At 39.5% G+C, this 21,314-nt stretch overlaps 1 protein-coding gene across 4 annotated transcripts in view; it reads right to left on the reverse strand.

Annotated features, from left to right (window-relative positions):
* terf1 (telomeric repeat binding factor (NIMA-interacting) 1) overlaps nucleotides 1–21,314 on the reverse strand; it is a 45,011-nt gene that overhangs the window by 9,170 nt on the left and 14,527 nt on the right. For 3 of the 4 annotated variants that reach the window (XM_069921233.1, XM_069921232.1, XM_069921234.1), the window contains exons 2-8: nucleotides 19,605–19,700; nucleotides 16,459–16,592; nucleotides 15,386–15,478; nucleotides 15,050–15,199; nucleotides 11,806–11,900; nucleotides 1,796–1,852; nucleotides 1,233–1,339 (exon numbers count right to left, since the gene is read on the reverse strand). In XM_069921233.1, the coding sequence (XP_069777334.1) occupies nucleotides 1,233–1,339; nucleotides 1,796–1,852; nucleotides 11,806–11,900; nucleotides 15,050–15,199; nucleotides 15,386–15,478; nucleotides 16,459–16,592; nucleotides 19,605–19,700 (732 nt within the window). Of the gene's footprint in view, nucleotides 1–927; nucleotides 1,151–1,232; nucleotides 1,340–1,795; nucleotides 1,853–11,805; nucleotides 11,901–15,049; nucleotides 15,200–15,385; nucleotides 15,479–16,458; nucleotides 16,593–19,604; nucleotides 19,701–21,314 lie in introns of those variants that run through there. The other variant, XM_069921235.1, reaches the window with a different exon arrangement.

Below are 21,314 nucleotides of genomic sequence, written 5' to 3' on the forward strand. Positions count from 1 at the left end.
TTTACTTAAAAATAAAAACTTCACTAGTGATTTTATGGTCTATTTTTATCTCACAATTTACCATGCCCTCACCCCCATCCAGTGCCATCATACCCCCTTCCCCGTCCAGAGACTCTTCTAGTTGTAGTTGTTAGGTCTGCTTTGTTCATGAATGAGTGAGACAAACACCAGACTGAGTCGAAATCAGGGTTCTTTGTTCTTTATTACCGGATTGTAACACTTGCGACTAACAAAGTTAGTCGGAGAATGCATTCTGCCGTTATCAGCAAAATGGTGATTTTTTATACCCTTGGATATGTGCTTAGAACATCATCATATCATTACTTGTCCAATGACTAAAACTGTTGCTATCCTTTCCCTGCTAGCTTCCTGCCTCTCAATCCATCAATGTCTCTCTTATCTTGTAAGTACAAGGATGCATTCACATCTTGTTACTGCCCCGTACATTCCCATCTCATGATGTTTTACCTAACAGGAGTACAAGGACACCTCCCCTTCTTGTTACAGCCTTGTACAGGGTAACTCCCTACACATTCCCATCTCATGATGTTTTACCTTACATAGTGTGTCCTTGTTTTGCATGAATCTGAAATCAGTGCAATTATTTATCATACCATCATTACTATTATTCTATGATCTGAAAAATTCAAAATTCTGGAAAGTGTCTGGTCCCAAGGGTTTCGGATAAAAGACTATCTATATATAGGCAGCGGTGTATGGTGCAATAAATCTATTTAACATTAAAGATAAAAATAAAACTGACTGACCACAACTGGTGATATTAATGTAGCAAGTTCAATTCTCCTTATCATCGATTAATTTAATTTAAATTTAATTTAATTTTTAATTTAGACATACATCAAAGTAACAGGCCATTTTGGCCCAAGAATCCATGCTGCCCAATTTATACCCCATTAACTTAAACTCCTGGTACATTTTTTGAACGGTGAGAAGAAACCAGACCCCCCCCCCAAAGAAAACCCACACAGACACAGGGAGAAAATACAAACTCCTTACTGACAGCAGGGGGTTCAAACTCCAGTCCAGTCCTAATCGCTAGTGCTGTCAAGGAGTTGCACTAACTGCGTCACCAACATTTCCGTAAACTTTGCTTATCTAATGCAGGCATTCTGTTCAACTGAAGCTACAACTGGAAATAAATTTTGTCATAATTATTGGGGTAATAAGGTTGATAAACATTAAAATATGATACAGGCATTTTGTATACCTACCTCTTCCAGGTGACCTTTCTCTTTCCCCCAAGAAATCTTTGGTTGCATCAGATTTTATCGGTTTCCAACTTTTGTGATCAACTAAACTGTAAAGCCGCTTTTTGGATCTGCAATATAATGTTAATTATGTTATAGTGAAAAATAATATTTATATTTGCTAATATTTAGAGGCAGGAACACTAAAGCAGAACAACGGATGACAAAAAATAAAGCGAGCTGAAGACTCGTCAAAAATCAGAAATTAAATAGGATTAATGCAGTGAATTTTATTTTGAAAAAATCCCCAAAAAGTTGCTTTAAAAGTGATTACTAGGGCATGGAAGTTGTTTATACCATCCACAATACAAAACCAAAAGTCAACTAATGCACCTTATGCAAAAATGTAAACTTTTTTAGTTCTACAGTCATGGGAAAATAAAGAAGGAAGCATTAAACATGTCCAGATTGCAATTTTAAAGCTCTTATTTTTGTCCTTTTTTTGTTACTTATGTTTGTGATACTGCACAATTCCCAAACCCAGTTAAAATCTCTAAATATAAAAAAATTGTACAAACATAACAAACCTTTTTGTGTTAAAATTTGTGTTACTCGAATCTCCATTGTCTCTTAATGAACTTTCACTGTAGCAAACAAAAAGAATGGTTTATTAAAAAACCTCACAATTTGAAAAAGTATCATTTCAAATGAAATAGGATATTTTCCAAACAAGGTATATTTATTGTGTAGTACTGACTCTTGCCTTCATTTATAACGAGTTAATTTTTAATATTTATACAATGAACTATTGAGATAATGTTATGCCAAATGTGATCTTCAGAATGTGCAGTGATGAGGCAAACAGAAGGTAAAATTAACAAAGATTTCAGAGGGAAGTTGAAGCATTAGGAAGTTGACATGCACTGAAGGCTTTTAAAGATTAAGAAAATGTTAAAATGACCATTTTGAACCCTGGGCGAAGATAAGACATTGTGTGAAGATGTGAGTCTAATGGAGAGAACATTTGAAAATGGCAAGTCGAGCCACCTTCTCAGCCTAGGGATTCGAGTGGGGTGTAAAAGGAGTGCCATTAGTTAGATATGCACAGTATATATATATATTTTTTTAAAAACACAGGATTGACAGCATTTTGCCACCATTAGGAAATCTCTAACTTGCTTAGTTGTTCACTAGTGATTTTATGACTGTACTTTGTAGTTGAGCTGAGTGCAAAAATTTCTCACTATTACAAGAAACAACCCGCAGGTTAGAAAAATGGATCATAATAGGATCCTTGATGAGTTTGGATAATAGTGGTCTTATCCTTCCTTTCAGTTTGCATTACCATCAATAAATATCAAAACAATACATATTAAAATAATACCCATCCTCCATTGAAAGCACTGAAGGGCTCAGACAGGCTGCGGGCTACTGGAGACTGGCTCATGGGAACCAGATATCGGTACCAGAATTTGAGGAAGAAGAGCTCCTGAAGAGCCTTGGGTGCTGAAGGCTTCCTTATTATTTCAGAGGCTTGAACCTGGAGTTGGGACTGCCAATACTTCGAATAGAAGTCTGTAGAAATAGAGGTTGCGGGAGTGCTGGAGTTGCTGCAGCCTTGGGGTGGGGGGGGGGGGGGTTGCAGAATCGGGGGGAGCAGCGGACTAATGAGGGGCACCAGTAATGGGAGTTCACCACCCCCACCCCCCGTTGAGAAACAGAGAAGATGACCCCAAGGGCAGTGACCATGGTAGCGGACCAGTAAGGGGCTCTGCTGCAGAAAGACACACACAAGCAGCAAGCTGTTGACAACTTGCAGGCGAGGAACCAAAGCAAGCTGCGAGCTATTGGTGTTTTGACGTCAAAGGAGTCACACCAGGCTGCAGGGTGATGGAGACTAGCTCATGAGAACCAAGTATCGGAACCGGGATGAAAGGATGCTAAGGGCTAAGAGCACTCCCGAAGGTCTCTGGAAGCTGAAGGCTTCCTGATTGTGTCAGAGGCTTGGATCTGGGCTTAGGATATGAACTGGAGTCTCTGTCCAGCTACAGTGAATCCACGGACATTCGGTGACTCTGCGGATCTCTCTTTCCGACTGTAAGGGGTGCGGGGTAATGCTAATGCACTGTACAAAATCTTTGCTTGCCTTAAGGCAATTTTGTGCAATATTACATTTGTTTTATTACATGACAATAAATAGTATTGCATCTGATCTGGTATAGAGTTGGGTCTAACAGAGTAAACAGATAATTCCCAAAGCAGAGAGTTCACATTCATCTGATCAAGCCTTATAAAACATTGGCTGCTGTTCTTGTCGACCAGGTGATCTAGCGATGACTGGAGGGCTTGTGTGATGGCGTCTGCCGGTGAGCTGTTGTGATTGGTGAATTGAAATGGGTCCAGGTCCTTCCTACTCCATAACTAAACCTTTAAAGTACTTCATCAGGGTGGACATGTGTTGCCAGCCAATAGCTGCGGAGGCAGGTCATCTTAGTCCTTTTGGACCATTGAAATAACAGATGATCTTTTGAAGAAGGAAGGGACCCCTGATCAATCAAGCTAGAGGGCGAAAGTGTTTGCAAAAACAGGCCAGTTGGTTTGCAAGGGTTCTAAGGATGCAGCCAGATAAATCATCTGGGCTGGATACTTGGAGGATTCACATCCACCTCAGAATCTGGATGCTCAGAGTAATCAGTGCTCACTAGGATCCTTTAATGTTTTCTCTTCTGAAGTGAAGGAGCACTGAGCACCTCCAGAAGAGATGTATCATAGTTAATGATATTGTCTTGTTTCTCTGCTATTTTTCTGCCCATATTTGGAAATGATCTGTATCCTGCTGTATTGTTTCAAAGCCCTCTACACTGTCCACATACACCAATCTTTGTATCATCTGCTAACTTAACAACCAACTGACATTTTCATCCATTTATGTCTATCACAAACAGGTGTTGTAAAATTAATCCACACTGAATGTCACTGCTCAGAAGCCTCTAGCCTGAATAACAGTCTTTCACCGCTACCCTCTGACTACTATGGGACAGCAAATTCAGTATCCAAATTATCAGCTCACCATGGATCCCATGCATTTGCACTTCCTAAATCAGCCAACTATGAGCGAACTTGGTAAAAACCTTGCCAAAGTCTATGGATGCACATTCACTTCTCTGCCCTCGATCAACTACATTCATCAACTCCTCAAAAAAAAAATCAAATTATTAAGATACAACCTGCCCCCAAGTATCTTTAAAACTAATACAAGGCCCATAATTTCCTGGATTTCCTTTTCTTTCCTTCTTGAACAAAGGTACATTTGCTACTCTCTAGTCCATTGGTGACCTCTCCTGTCACTAAAGAGGCAAGATCTACATCAAAGACCCAACATTCTCCTCATTTGCCTCTCTCAATAACCTGGGATACATCCCTTCAGGCCCAGGGAATGTCCAACTTAATGCTCCTCAAAAGGCTCAGCACCTTTTTCTTGATTTCAGAATTCCATAAACACATACTGTAAGCTTTCTCAAAGGGTGCTCCCCATTGCTATCTTCCATGTCTCTCTCCTTGGTGAAGGAGAATGCAAAATGCTCATTTAGACCTCACCCACTTCCAAAAAGCATTAATTTTTTCCTTTGTCTTTGATCCCATTCTCTACCGAGTCATCCTCTTGTTTTTAATGCAAGTATAAAATACCTTGGGATTTTCTTTAGTCCTGCTTGTCAAAGATATTTCATGACCCCTTTGACTTTCCTGATGCCCCACTTGACCTTTTTCCTGCAATTCTTATATTTCTCAAGGACTCTGAATGTAGATTTGCCTTCTTTTTCTTCTCAATTAAGTTCATGATCTCACTCTATTGCCTTTCATGGATGCTGTCTGACCCACTGAGTTCCTCCAGCATTTTCTGTGTTGCTCCACTTTTCCAGCTTCTGCAATCCCTCGTTTGTCTCTGAAACAGCCACAACATCATAATTCCAAGTTCCGATGCAGGCTTCATCTACCTTATCCACAATACTCCTTGCATTAAAATAAACACAACTCAGCCCCTCAGTCTCACTGAGACCATTTACCTGTCCTTTCCTTTCAGGCTTGCTTGAAATACAATCATTCCCCAGAGGCTGGGGGAGAACCTGACCTCGCTGGGACCCAACACCCCTCTCTGTAATTGGATTCTGGAATTCCTAACGGAAAGGCCACAGTTTATCTGGGTCGGTAACAGAACATTAATCAGTTACACTGAGCACTGGCGCACCTCAGGGCTGTGTGCTCATTCTGCTCCTGTTCACGCCACTGACCCACAACTGCATCGCCAGATCCAACTCCAATAGTGTCATCAAATTTGCAGATGACACAACAGTAGTTGGCCTCATCAGCAACAATGAGTTGCACAACAGAGAAGAGGTGGAAATTCTCGTGAAAAGGTGTGAAAGTAACAACCTGAGTCTCAACGTGGACAAGACGAAGGAGATGATCATGGATTCAGAAGGACAAGGAAATGACCATCCTCCACTACAAACCAACAATTCTGTAGTGGGAAACACCGAGTTCACTTAACTTGTGATTTATCGTGGATACACATTTCCTCAAATGAGAGGAAGGTGCAACAGTGACTTCCTGATAAGACTGATAAGGCTACATGCCATCATTATGTTAAACTTCTACAGGAGCTCTATTGAGTACATTCTGGCCAACTGCAGAGAAATGGATCCACAGGACCAGAGAGGATTACTGGAGACCCCCCTCAACCCCCATCAATGTGATCTACCTGGATAATTGTCTGAAGACAGCAGCAAAATCATTGAGGACCCCTTCTAACCCACACACACCATCTTTCAGCAGTTCCAGTCAAGAAAGAGATACAGCAGTATCACAGCTGGAACCAGCAGGCTGAGGAACAGCTTCTTCTCTTGAGCATTGAGAATGATGAACGACCAAAGCAACTGCTCACACTAATTATCTGAGACTTTCATATTCATGAAACATTATTTATAAATTGGCATAGATGAATACTTGTCCTACTTGAGTATTGTTTCCCCCTATGTGTGTCTGCATGTTTTGCACTGAGGACGGAGAATGCGGTTTCACCAGGTTGTACTTGTGCAATCAGATGACAATAGATTTGACTTGACCTAGCATCTGCTATCACATCAACTTCTCCATTTTCTCTCCTGTTGCGCAGGTTCCCACCCCACTGCCAATCTAGTTTAAACCTTCGCACGAAGCACTAACGAACCTCCTCCTGAGGATATTGGTCCACGTCCAGTTCATTCCACTTATACACATACCACCCGCCCTGGAAGAGGGCCTAATGATTCAAATATTTAAATCCCTTCTTCCAGTACAAACTCCTTAGTCATGCATTGAACTGCACTACTTTCCTGTTTCTCACACAGGTAGCAATCCAGCGATTACAACCCTGGGAGACCTGCTTTTTAACTTGCTATGCAGCTCTTTGAACTCATCTGCAAGAGCTCATCCTCATTCCTACCTACATAATTGGTTCCGATATGAACCACAGCACAACCTGGTCTTAAGTTATCTGACTGATAATCTAATATTTAAAGTTTTGTTAAAATATTTGTAGAACTGTGCCAGTTTTTTCAGGGTCAATATATCTTACGTATATATAGTTGTGAAATTGTCAACACCATGTAAAAGTTAACCCCTGCCCCCACTTTTTTTGGCCCTGACCGCCTGCCCATCTGAGCTCCCTGGGCCCCCAATATAGAATCACTATCGGGTCCGGGCCATCCAAGCTCCCAACACCTTAAACGACGCAGGTATTTACTGTAGTCAAAGGTCTGATCTGTGTAAAAGTTGACCCAACCTCTCCCAAATTTGACCAGAAAAATGTGATGATCACATGTGTAGAAAGGGCAATGTGACAGTAATGAACAATGGCTTGCCAAAATGTCTTCAGTAGTTCTTCCCAGTGTCCAAACTCTAAAAATGAGAAGGGAAAGAGCCAAAGTATGTGGGGACATTGCCACCTGCAGGTTTCCTTCCAAATTACAAATCAGGCAAGTCTGTAAATAGAGTAAAATCCCCATTATCTGGCATTCAATGAACCAAAAACTTGCAAAACTCAAGGAAATGAATAGCTTTTAAATAAAAGCTTAGAATTGTAAAAGTAAATGAGCTCTGAAGCAACATACAACTCCTTGGAAACAAACATTCAGCCAGCAGAGTGCTGTTTAAATAAAGTTGTGTTTGAATAAAATGGCAGCACACAATAAAGAGCTGGCCAATGCCGCTCACCGCTGGTGGGTCTCTCCCAATATGTCTCCCTATCTCTGCCTGGTAAGACCTTTATCTTTATTTGTATATTATTAAGTATTTTTGTGTAAACTTGGGGAGGGGTTACTTATGCAGGACGGTTAGTGCAATACTGATACAGAGCCAGCAACTGGGATTCTAATTTAAAGGAAGGTGCGCCAAGGGCCTGATCGGGTCACTTGCATGAATGTGAGCCAGGTTGTCAGCATGAGGAAAGGGGTTTAATTATGACAGCGGCATGGCTAGTATAGTGATTAGTGCAACGCGTTACAGAGCCAGTGACTGGGGTACAAATTTAAATTTTGTCAGTTCCAGGAATTACCAGATTAAAGTGGACTTTACATAATTAATAACTATACAACATTCATTTTTTTTCAAATTACTTAACACTTTGTCTTTTAAACCATGTTTTCTTAATGCAGGTGTATTAGTTTGGCAATGCGAGAGTGAGTCTCAGTCAACTGAAAAAATCTCATATCTGACACCTGCGATCCCTGTAGGTGCCGCAAAATGGAGATTCTATCTTGCTCTTCCTTCATTATTGCTGCACTCCCTATTCAACAGCACAGAAGCAGAAGAAAACTGAAGAAGGAGCAGTTGGTCCCTACAGCCTGCCCCAACATTCAATATAATCTGCCTCAGGTCTCACTTCTCTTAACTTCTTTGTTCCAGATGTAGACCGCCCATTAAGTTGAAAAGTTGTCCTTCGGGTTTCTCAAGTACTCCCTCCTCTCACCTTAAACTTATGCCCTCTGGAGTCAACTTCCCTGGAAAAAAGACAGTGACCAGTCACTTTAACCTTGCCTCTCACAATTTTACAAACCTCTTATGCTCTGGGGAATAAAGACCTAATCTCTCCCTCCAATTTAAGCCCTCCAGTCCCCGCGACATTTGGGTGAATCTCCTCTGCACCCCTTCTAATTTAATTATATCCTTCTTTTGTTGGTTGACCAAACTGCATAACCAACGCCTAGTATGATGAGGTTCCAACTTCTGTATTCAAATCCCTACCCAATGAGTTAGTCACCTTTTTCACCATGATGTCTACCCAAGTTGTCACTTATATGAAACTATGCATCTGTTCTCCAACACACCTAAAGATCTGGCTGTGTTCAGTTCCCTAAAATCAGAATTAAACAAAGGAATTTCCACTGAACTAGTTAGATGAGGGTAAGGAATCAGAAGAAAAAAAAATTTGGTCAAATTTAATAAATGGAATAAATAAAATATTTTTTAAAAATTTAACAAATGGATAAATTATAAGAACATAGAACACGACAGCACAAAACAGGCCTTTCATCTCACAATGTCAGCGCTGACCATGTTGCAAAAGTGAACTCTTTCCATCTGTCTGCACATGTACATTCCTCCATCTGATTGTTAATCCACCTGTCTAAATGTGTCTAAAATGTCACTTGTATCTGCTTCCACCCTCACCTAGGCTCCTCATAGCAGGCACCAGCTACTCTATGAATAAAAAAAATGCTTCAAATTTCCTTTAAACTTTCCTTGTCTAAGATATGCATGCTAGTATTCGACCCTTCCATACTGGGAAATCAACTCTGAATCTTCTGCCAGGTCTCCACTCAGCCTCTGATAACCGAGAGAAACAATCTAAGTTTGTCCACAATCTCCTTATAGGTAATAGTACAATTCAGGTATCATCCATGCAACTGCAACATGAATTCCAAATTTCTAAACTTATGCCATGACCAATGAAGTATGGCATATGCCTTCTTCACCACCCTATCTACTTGTGTTGCACTTTCAAGGAGCTATGAACTTATACCCCAAGATTCTTCTGCATATCAATGCTGCTAAGGCTCCTCCTATCTACTTTATAATTTCCCATTGTGTATGTCCATCCAAAGTGCAACATTTTACACTTGTTCAGTGTTAACAATCTGCCATTTCTCTGTCCACAACTTCAACTGATCTATATCCTGTTGTACCCTTTGACAGCCTTCTTCATTATTCAGTGAGGGAGAATAGACATCGAGAAGCTAATTTTCCCATTTTCAACTCCAACTTTCCAGTATCATAGCATTGTAGAATTATGTTAATAGTAATCTTTAAGTTATAAAATATATTCTTTTTAGTAAAGGTACTTTGTGGGTTGGAAACAGGGAAAAACACAAAAAGACACTTAAAGAGACACTGTCTGCTATGGCTAGCTGTTAGCAGAGCATTATAAACTAGAGTGATTGTCCATTGAAATATTGAAGACAATGCATGTTTGCTCAAAGAGACAGTTTGACTGCTACTTTAGAGCATTAAGCAATTTGATTACTTGATTACCCAAGACAATGGATGCTTGCTCAGAAAAGCACCTCTGTAAACAAGATGTCATCTGCCATTAAATGAGACTGAACCAGCATTTGATCAAAGCCATCTTGTGATTACAGACATTTGAAGAAGGCATCTTTAATATTGAACCAGCTTCACCTGAAGTTAGAGATGCAGTAACCTTCAATGAGAGAGGTACTGTTGTGCATTCTCCCTTTGACAGGGAAGAGATACAGAATTAGTGTGGCTTTGGGAAAAGATGGCCACTCGACTGTTTCTTTTGGTCAAGTGAGATCAGTGCCACTGTAATAATTTTTAATGATTACTTTGTTTAACCCTTATCTGGGTTTGCAAAATCATTGTGTAAAATACAAGATCTGCAAGCTCCATGCAAGAGAGGGGAATTGGAAAAAAAATTCATTTGCGTGAAGAAATATTTCTCTGAAAGGAAATCTACAAGAATTTGTTAGTTTAAGAATATTTGAACAGTAGTTTTAAGACTCTTGAGTTTCAACACAAAAGATTTCGAAGACTGAACTTTAAAATTATCTCTTCAGAATTATGCCTAAACTGTTTGGGATTTCCCTCACACACACAAACATATATATATTTACGCACACACACACACATTTGTGCACAGTGGGGTTAAGTTTAGCATTAAGATTTTATATTATTAATAGTTATTAATAAAATGATTGTTTTGAAGATACAATTGTCTTGGTGAATTTTTATTGCTGCAGGTCTAAGGATTAGTCAGGGAAGAATAAAAACCTATTTGGAGAGCTATTCAAATGAACAGTGGGAAAGATGAACAGATATGGGAAATGGCAAGATCAAAGAAAGGAAGTTAAGGTTGCAGATAAGGCAACAGTTTCCAAAGACCAAGACATATCTTTTAGGGAAAATAAAAGGAAAAGAGGTCATTTCAAATGCACTACTCAGGAAGGGCAATTAAGCACTGAATTAGATTTCATTAAGGAAACTAAGGTTGCATTTCAGACCAGATAAGTTTGGAAAGGGCTTGGGAGAATCAAGAGGGTAACACACCAATAATCAGGCATGATGGACCAAATGGTCAAATTCCACCCAAGTCTTAAGGTCTTAAAATTCAAACCACAATACAACTCCGATTATCCGGGATCCTCAATTGTCCGAAATTTTTTGGACCCAAAAGTGATGCCCGTTCGGCTTTGAAATATTTTTCAGATAATTGAGTATTTCAGGAAAATAATAAATCCTGATTTATTCAAAAAATTTCAAAGCTGAAAATTTTTGAATAAATGAGGATATCCGAAACAATCAGAAATCCTCAATTATTTGATTTTTTTTAGAACTGAACTGACAACACAGGTTGTAAAATTTTTGAAAAACCTCAGAGTAGAATTTCAAGTTTTTGGTGTTGGATTTATTTTATTTAGGTTATTTTTTGGTGAGCATTAAACATTATTTCATGCTTTAAAAACCTTCCCTTTTTTTTGTTTAACAGTGTTACAAGTGATTTGCTGTTGCTACTGGGCCGCTTTTAAAAAATGAGCAGTTATCCAAAAATATTGTTTTGTAGTGGCCCACGGTCATCACCACAGGCTGACACAGAAGGTGCCATTTGAACATGGCAATCGAGCGGGCTGCAGTGTCAGCAGCCTGTTCCCATAGGCCGCTGCAAAACAGGCTCTGCCAGCCAATCATGAAAGGGCCAATTGGCATAAACCACACTCAATGACACTGCAGCAAAGCAGGCCGATCCAGCCAATCGCCGACGGCAGGTCGTGAGGACACCAATCAGAGCCTGAAGGAACATGGGACACGCCCATCAGTCACATGGCAGCCAGGGTCAGTCTGACGATATAAAGGAGCAGCCAGTTCATGACATCACTGTCAACTGCACTCCTTGTTGAGTGTTTCTTATTTCCAAGCTATAACCTCGAGACACCACAGTTTATCCGAAATAGGACCCGTCCTGACCATTTCAGATAATCAGAGTTGTACTGTATTTAGTTTTGGTTTGATCTTTTTTTCAAATCTAAATGCTTGATCAGTTTACCATTTTTCTTCCTGATGGTCATGATTACTCTCATCTTCAGAACTGTCCATGTTTGCATCCCTTTTTCTTATAGAATCAACCACTTTTTGTGCTGCCTGTAAATAGATTACAACATTATAATTTTGTCTGTAAAAAGGTTCCTGAAGATCAAGTTTATTATCATTTGATTGGACATAAATAACCAGATAAAGTAGCCTTTTCTCTGGACCATGAAGCACACAAATGCACACACATTTCTCACGCAGCGCATAATTGCGTACATACGTAAAATATAAATATTCTGGAATAATTTACTCAGTTTCATTTATGAAACCTTAGGTTACAGAATGGCATTCGTCAATCTCACTGCCTGCAGGAAGAAGCTATTACCCAGCCTGGCAACCCTGATTTTGATGTTCCTGTACTTCCCACCTGCTGATAGCAGGTCAAAGATATTGTGTGATGCATGGTAGGGATCCTGACTAATTGTTTGAGCCCTATTTAAGCAACATTTCTGGTGAATGCTGTCAATGGAGGAAAGGGATACTCAGGTGATCTTCTCAGCCATTTTATGGATTCTCTTTTTTAACCATGTCTGTTGACTTGCAGCTACCATCCAACATTGATGCAGCCAGACATGACACTCTCAATTGTGCACAAGTGAAATGTCAAGATAGGTGCTAGTAATCAATTATACCTATTTTAAAGAAATTATTATTATATATATTACTTTTAAATGACTACTTGAACACTAACCCACCTAATTAACTAATTAACCTACCAATTCCTTATGATTTTGGAGGATTGGAGGAAACAGGAGCACGCAGGGAAAACCTGCACATATCATGAGGAGAATGTACAAATTCTTTACAGACAGCACTCCACTCGGTATGTGCCATGTATTATGTGTGCACTGTGGTGAGGAAAAATGCTGTTTTCACACACACACACACACACACACACACACACACACACACACACACACTCAATCAAATGATAATGAACTTGATACAATACAACATCTTTTTAAAAAGTGAATTTAATGTGTCATTGGAGTAATAATCAGAATACCATGCAATAGTTCACAAAGATCTGCTTGAACAGAAGTTAAGAGTTTGACTGTGATTGGTGTGTTGTGAAGATTTATTTTCCCTAACTTTAGGGAAGATATAACCAATTAGCCTTTCAAGTGTACAAAACAATATCCCAATATACTAGGCAACACCCTGCTCCATCTTGGAAGTCAGAGAAATGTAATAAAGATTTTTAATTTTAAGACTGATGGTCTTCACTCCACTCTGCAGAAGATCATCTAGACCACAAGAACACATCAGGCTGTTGTCTGTTGACTACATCTCGCATTTAACACCATCACACCAGCAAAACGAATAATCACACTCTGAGATCTGGGACACTTTGTCTCTTTCCAACTAGATTCTTGATGTGCTCATTGGCGGACCCTAATGAGTGCTGATGGGCAAATCATCTCCTTCCTCATTGACCATCAACACAGGGGCACCACTGTGCGCTTAGTCCCCTTCTGTGCTCACAATTGCAGAGCCAACAACTCCAATACAATCTATAAATTCACTGATGACATCACCTCTGATAGCTCAGTGGTTAGAGCTCTGGCCTTGTAAACCAAGGATCACGAGTTCGTTGGGGCCTCATTTCTGAAAGGGGCGCTGGACAAAGTGACAACTCTATGTCTTCCTTATGATAGACAAAATTAAATAATTTCATGCATGTTACATTCAAAATGTAGTATTATGTACAATAATGGAACCTTTAACCTTGTTAGGTGAATAACAGGTAATAATGTCAGAATACAGATAAAACAATCTTGCACTCAACATCAGCAAGACCAAGGAGCAATTTGTGGACTTTAGGAAAGAGAGTCACAGGACCATGTACCTGTCTTCACTGACAGGACAGTAGTGGAGAGGGTTAGTAGCTTCAAGTTCTTGGAGTTTGAATAATCAGAGGTCCTCTCTTGGATACAGCACATTGAACTTCTACTGTGTAAAGTATGCTGACTGGTTATAAAATGGCCTAGTTTGGAAACTTGAGTGCTAGGAATGCAGAAGGCTACAGCAAGAGGCACCCCCTTAAGAAGACAGCCAACTTCAAACAGATCCCCATCAATCCAGGATATGAGAGGGTACCGAGAATGCTGAAGGGCTCTCGATCGTGTCGAAGATTTGGATCTAGAGCTTGGGCTGTTGATGGTTTGGTGTGTCTGCAGAAGCACTGGAGGTGATCTATTGACACACAGTGACACGGAAGGGACACTCTTTTGCTTCTCTTCTTCTGACTATAAGATGCGCTTAAGAAATTTCTACTGATGTTGAATCTGTCTGCCTTACGGGAGAGAAAATCAATTTTGTGTAATCTGGCATTTTTATTACATGACAATAAATTAAGTCTTGAAAACAAGGTATGAAAGCCTGAAATCTAGCACCTCTAGGTTCAAGAAGTATTCCCTCCTCCCCCCCCCCACCAATAGCTATCAGGCTCTTGAACATCTCCATGTTACCCTGACCATAAACTACTCTGGGACCACCAAAAGATTTTTCTACATCATTATAATATTACATGATAGGCCATTTGGCCCATTGAGTCTGCTCTGCCATTCTGATTTATTCTTTCTTTCAACCCCATTTTCATGCCTTCTCCCCATTATCCTTTCACACCCTTAATATTGAGGAACTTATCAACTTCTACTTTATATTTACCCAATGTCTTGGCCTCCACAGATATTATGCTGAAATTTCTCATCTCTATTCCAAAGAGATCCGCTTTTATTCTGAGGCTGTGCCTTCTAGTCCTAGACTCTCCCACTATTAAAACCATCTTCTCCACATCCACTTTATCCAGCCCTTTCAATATTTGGTGTTTCAATGAGATTTCCCCCTCACCTCATCCTTCTAAACTGGGCCATCAAATGCTCCTCATATATTAGCCCTCTCACTCCCCAGGATTATTCTCATAAACCTGAAACACCACAATTTTTCTTGCACTGAGTGCAACTGTGAATATGTATTAATATACCATCTTATATTTATTATCTCTATTTTATTATCTTTGCATAGTAATGTAATTTAATTTAAACTATTGTGGATGGTGTATCATGGATTTATTTGATAGCAGCAAATAAGAAAAAGGACAATAAACAGTACCTCATCATCAGCTGCATGTAATCAATACTTTGATCAATGAGGCAAAACGGTAAAATGATCAATTCAATGATGCGAGTGATACTTACTTGAAAAAGGAAGTTTGAATTTTTCTCATTTAGCATTCTATTGGCAAGAGATTCGGCACTCTCAATCATGCGTTTGTAGTTGAAGTTATTTAAAAATTTATGATATGGATCCTTCTTGATAATAATCAAGGTTAGCTTTCTTTTTAATGACTAGAACAGAAAAAGAGCAAAACAATTCAGTAAAGCACTGAACATCTACAGTAAAAAAAGAAATAAAAATTACTAATTTTTCTTTGGAAATTAATACTGAAATGCATTTGGCAGAAATTCTGCTACTAAAAATGTGGTCTTTGTCATGGTTTCTTTAAGCATTATGACACAACAAACACAAATAACCTGTTCTGATTCAGTGGTAGTTTTTTGAAACTGCCGTTCCAGAACTTCAGAAGCCTTCTTGAAGTTTCCCTTCTCCATACAGACTGCCACACTCTGTAAAACAACAGTGAATGCAAAAACTAAGAACTAGTGAGACCCTGTTGCAAGTGCAAAGAGAACCAACTGAGAAAATAAAATAACTTTCTCTAATGAAGTGAAACAATCAGAAGAGGTGTTTAAGAGAATGAAGTACACAACCAGGCATTGAGCAGGTTAATGTGAATTAACAGTCATACTGATTTCCTTTCCTTACAACAGTAAGAAAGTCCATTGTGGGCATGGACAGACCCTTTTAATTTTAAAGTTTAAAGTTTTTTTTAAACTCTCTCTTTAAATACTATAGCACTGACAGTGCATCAAGTTGTGTATTTTATACACATCACACCCCTAACGTCGAGGTACTCGAGATGGCAGAGGTCGACAGCATCGAGTCCACGCTGCTGAAGATCCAGCTGCGCTGGATGGGTCACGTCTCCAGAATGGAGGACCATCGCCTTCCCAAGATCGTATTATATGGCGAGCTCTCCACTGGCCACCGTGACAGAGGTGCACCAAAGAAAAGGTACAAGGACTGCCTAAAGAAATCTCTTGGTGCCTGCCACATTGACCACCGCCAGTGGGCTGATAACGCCTCAAACCGTGCATCTTGGCGCCTCACAGTTTGGCGGGCAGCAGCCTCCTTTGAAGAAGACCGCAGAGCCCACCTCACTGACAAAAGGCAAAGGAGGAAAAACCCAACACCCAACCCCAACCAACCAATTTTCCCTTGCAACCGCTGCAATCGTGTCTGCCTGTCCCGCATCGGACTGGTCAGCCACAAACGAGCCTGCAGCTGACGTGGACTTTTTACCCCCTCCATAAATCTTCGTCCGCGAAGCCAAGCCAAAGAAAGACAACAGAAGGGATTGATTCCCTTAATAAGTGTTAAAAGCAATAAATATAGAGTAAAATTATACCAGCTTGGTTTATAAGATATCAGTCATGTTGTCTCAAAAACTCATTTCATAATAATTATCATGTGGCACAGAACTAACCTGTATCTGAAGTAGCTGTTTCAAATCTGCATATAGCGCATCTTTCTGTATCTCATTGTTTCCCACCATTTCGATCAAAACCATTAATGCAGATTCCAATGGAGTTACATTTTCATCATTATCAAACTGGACATCTGAAATGAAAAACAAAAAGTCAGTTATAAATTCAGTATAGTAAAATGTTCAATAATTCAGCACATGCAGGACTTGCAGTGCCAGATTAGTTAATGTTTCAGACCGTTGAATGTTAATCCTATTACCAACCGCAGACTTTTTCAATTATTTTAGATATTTCAGTGTCATAAATACATTTCCCAATGATCTAGGCAAATTTACAGGGGCTACAAGGGCTCCAGTGACAGAAGGAGAGCATGATACACATTATCATGTGGACTCAATGGTGAATGTCAGGATTTTTGAATGAGAGCTTAAGTAGGAGCAGGAGTAGGCCATCTGACCCATTGAGCCAGTTTTGCCATTCAATCAGATCATGGCTAATCTGGCTGTGAATCAGCTCCACTTACCTGCCTAGTCCCCATAACCTTTAAATCCTTTATTCTTCAAAAATCTGTCTTAATTACACTCAATAAGGCAGTCTCCATCATAATTGCACAGATTCACTACTCTCTGGGAGAAGCAGTTTGCCCTTATCTGTCTTAAAACTACTTCCATGAATCTCGAGGCTACTTAGTTCCTGTCTCATCTGCCAACAGAAACAATCTCCCTGCTTCTAGCTTATTGATTCCTTTCAAAAGTTTGTACAAGATTCTCCCTCCCCCATCTTTCTAAACTCCATAAGCTTAGTCCCAGGTACTCGATAACCCCTTCTTTTCCAGAATCAAACGAATGAACCTTTTCTGCACTCCCCCAAAGCCAAGAATGGGGGAGTTTGACTATATTATTAATAAGAAAATCATCCAACACACCCTGAAGTAACACAAATCTTTGGTGAAGATGGGATGAAATATTCATCCAGCAGAGTGCCGTACTCATGCTTCGCTCGCAGCAGCTGTTTGAAAAAAGTTATGTGAAACAGCAAAGACATCATCCTGGATGAATAGCTGGTTGATGTCGCTCGCCGTTGGGGTGACTCTCTTAAAGCACCTCCTTATCTCTGTTTAGTAAGAGTTACCTCAGTCAAAGGCTTTATCTGTAAACTTAGGAGGGTTAATTATCTATCATGTGCTGACTATAAGATCCTTGCCAAAGCCTTGGCAAAACATTTGCCAAAATTAATAAATACTGATCAAACAGGCTTTGTGCAGAAGCGGCAGGGTGCAGATAATTTAAGCAGACTGTTAAGTATTATTCAACAGGCACAGTCAAGGTGCAATCTAAATGTTGCTGAGGCCCTGGATGCAGAGAAAGCATTCAACTAATTGGAGTGGGACTATTTATTCAAAGTACTGGAGAAAATGGATTGGGATCAACTTTTATAAATTGGATCAGGTGCCCAAGGCTAAAGTTGTGAACAATGGGCAAGTATCTTCAGCCTTCCCACTATCTAGATCTAGCAGACAGGGATGTCTCTATTCATATTAGCTATGGAACTGTTGGCGGAAGCTATTGGCTGAGATCCAGACATTAAAGGCTTTAGAGTGGCCCAGGAAGAACACAAAATCAACCTGTTTGCTGGTGATGTACTGATATATCTGACAGAACGTGTAAATTCGTTGGCCAGGCTCCACTCCACATTCGTAGATTATGGGAAGGTCTTTGGGTTCAGAATTAATTGGGGCAAAAGCAAAATTATGCCACTCACAAAATGGGATTACAGTAAATTGAAACAAAACGTCAATTGAAATGGCTGTAAATTGGGATCAAGTACCAAGGAAGATAATAATTTATCAAATTTGTATAACCTTAACTACATCCCCTTGCTCAAATAAATTGAGGACTTAAATAGGTGGATGACCTTGCCTATCACATTGATAGGCAGGGTCAATTGCCAAGACTCCAATACCTCTTCCAGATTTTGCCCGTAGCGTTGCCCCGTAGATTCTTCCAAAACCTTAATATACAGATAAGTAGGTTCCTATGGAACAAAAAGGTGGCCAGAGCCTCCATACAAAAATTGATGTGGGACTATAGTCTGAGAGGATTAAGATTACCGGACTTCAAAAAGTATTATTAGGCAGCCCAGTCAAGATGGATCGCCTCGCTCTTTGACAGGGGAGGCACATCATCCTGGACACAAATTGGTCTGCACTCGGTAGGTGAGAAAATAGCAGGAGAATTTATCTATAAATGGGATGCCAAATTGTTATCGAGCAAGAAGGACAGCCCTCTACTAGAACATACACTATATGCATGGGATAAAATAAACCAATGTATTGGCCTGAAAGTGACTTTGTCTCCAAACCCCCACCCCGTTTTAGAATAATTTAATACCATTTAATATTGATAACAAGATCCTGGACACCTGGTGCCAAAAAGGGGTCAAGTGTACTGAGGACCGTTATGAGCGGGGGAAACTGGCATTTGAACAGTTAAGAATTAAATATGGTTTTTTCAAATAGGATGCTCTTCTGCTATTTTCAACTAAGATCTTACTTGAGGGGCAAATTAGGTCCAACCATGGCCTTACCGGAGTGCAGTGACATGGAGGCTCTAATTTGAAGAGGGAACACAAAAAAAAAGTTCATTTCGGTAATGTATTCCCTAATCCAGGCAGAAAGCCCGAAACCGGGGCTTCATAGGTTAAGGCAGAAATGTGAGTTGGATCTAGGGATCATGACAAATGAACAGTGTAGTCAGATCTGTGATGTGACAGCATTACCATAAAATTAACTCAATTAATAGATTTCTATGATTTATGTTTATATTTTCCATTATTTTCCAGCTTTAACTTAAAAATTACATTTTATATGCCTTGTTTAAAAATGTTCCTGTGTGATCCATAACAATTATAAAAGTAAGTGAAAGTATTGAAAACAAAATACTTTGCTCCAGTTGTCATTAGATGTTTTACATAGTTTGAAGGCAACTCTGACATGAACTGATCTATTTGCATGAGCATTTTATTTCTTTAAAAAACTATTAATTGCAATTAATTCAGATAAAACTATTTAAATGCTAATGTCATTCTCTTTAGACCTTGAACTGGGGGGAAAATAAACCAAGAACTATAAAAAATCAATAGTTACCAAGACTGTTTCCTTCAACAATTCGAGCAAGAATTTGGCAGAGATGCACCTTCTTTGCCTGGTTGGACTCTAAAACAGAAGGCTGCTGAACAAAATCTAAAAGAAAAAATATTTGTCAATATTACTGTTTGTTTAAATTTCATATTAATTTGAAATTTTTTTTTCCATACAACACAAAACAATAAAACTAAAGTTGTGGCTCTTCATGCCATACGTTTTGTGATACACTGGATGGAGATAATGAAATGAAACAAAAAAAATCATCACAAAATGGTCAGAGCATTAAAAACACTTTCCAGGCGAAGCAGATATTTGACATTGAATTGGCTTCAGAGGCAGGCAAACAGTATACACAAAGGGAGGAACAGTTCAGGACTGAGAAAGACACCTGTACACAACATCAGTTTCATTGAAGCACCCACAATAGTGTAGTGGATGAGCAAAATGGTATCAATGGAGATTAGTGCACAGGGAAAGAATGTATTATGTAAACAATTAAATTCAAATATCAGTTAAGAATCACTGCTTACAAGAGGGTAGTAGTGAATCACAAAATGCAGAAGATTAACTTAATATCTATAGGGAGAATAGAAGCAGGTAAATAAGGTAAAATATTGGGCTTAAGCATTTTGTTTGTTAGTTGGTATTTCTCATGGCTAGAGCTTTAGTGCTACCATAACAGTTGAAAAGACAAAATTATAAAAGGAGTTAAATGGAATTAAGCCAGGAAGTGGGGTAATGCCAAGGGATCTGGGTGTACTTGTTCACCAGTCATTGAAAGCTGGCTCATCAAGTGGTGAAGAAGGCGAATGGTACGTTGGCTTTCATAAACAGGGGATTGGAGTATAGGAGTAGAGAAGCTCTCTTGCTGATGTACAGGGTCCTGGTGCAACCTCACCTGGAGTATTGTGTTCAGTTCTGGTCCACATATTTAAGAAAGGACATACTTTCTATAGAGGGAGTGCAGCACAGATTTACGAGGTTAGTTCCCAGGATGGCAGGATTGTCATACGCGGTTAAGTTAGAAAGACTTGGACTACATGCGATGGAGTTCAGAAGGATGAGGGGAGACATGATTGAGGTATTCAGGATTATCAAAGGGCTTGACGGTGAAATCAGAGCACATGTTCCCAATGATGGGAGAGACTAGGACTAGAGGGCATAGTTTAAGAATACAAAGAAATGAGAATATTTTTTACCCAGAGTTTTGGATCTGTGGAATGTATTGCCACAGAGGGTAGTGGGTGAGGATTCACTGGATAGATTTAAGAGAGAGTTGGATAAAGTTCTTGTGGGCAGGTTCTTGTGGGGATAAGGCTGGGATTGGTTATTGAAAGAGAAAGATCAGCATGATTCGATAAATGGCGGTGCTGGCTTGACGGGCCAAATGAACTACTCCGGCACCTATTATCTATTATCTGACATTGCACAACTGCTGAGGCCTGTCACATGTTGGACCTACAAAATACTGTGTCCTGGAAACCACAACCTGCTACAAAACACAAGACCTCATTTCCAAAGGCAGGCACCATTACAGTGAATATGAGAAGCCACTACATGGTCATGTTCAAAATTGAGACCATTTTGGATAGAATTAAGAAAATCGTAAACTTCCACAAGATCAAATGTTATTTATTTTTTTTTTTTAATTGTGCAATTTTTTGGCAGTAAGACCAAAATTGAAATTGATTTTTTTTCCAAAAAGCATTT

The sequence above is a fragment of the Narcine bancroftii genome, chromosome 2 (assembly GCF_036971445.1).
Source record: "Narcine bancroftii isolate sNarBan1 chromosome 2, sNarBan1.hap1, whole genome shotgun sequence".
NCBI lineage: Eukaryota > Metazoa > Chordata > Chondrichthyes > Torpediniformes > Narcinidae > Narcine > Narcine bancroftii.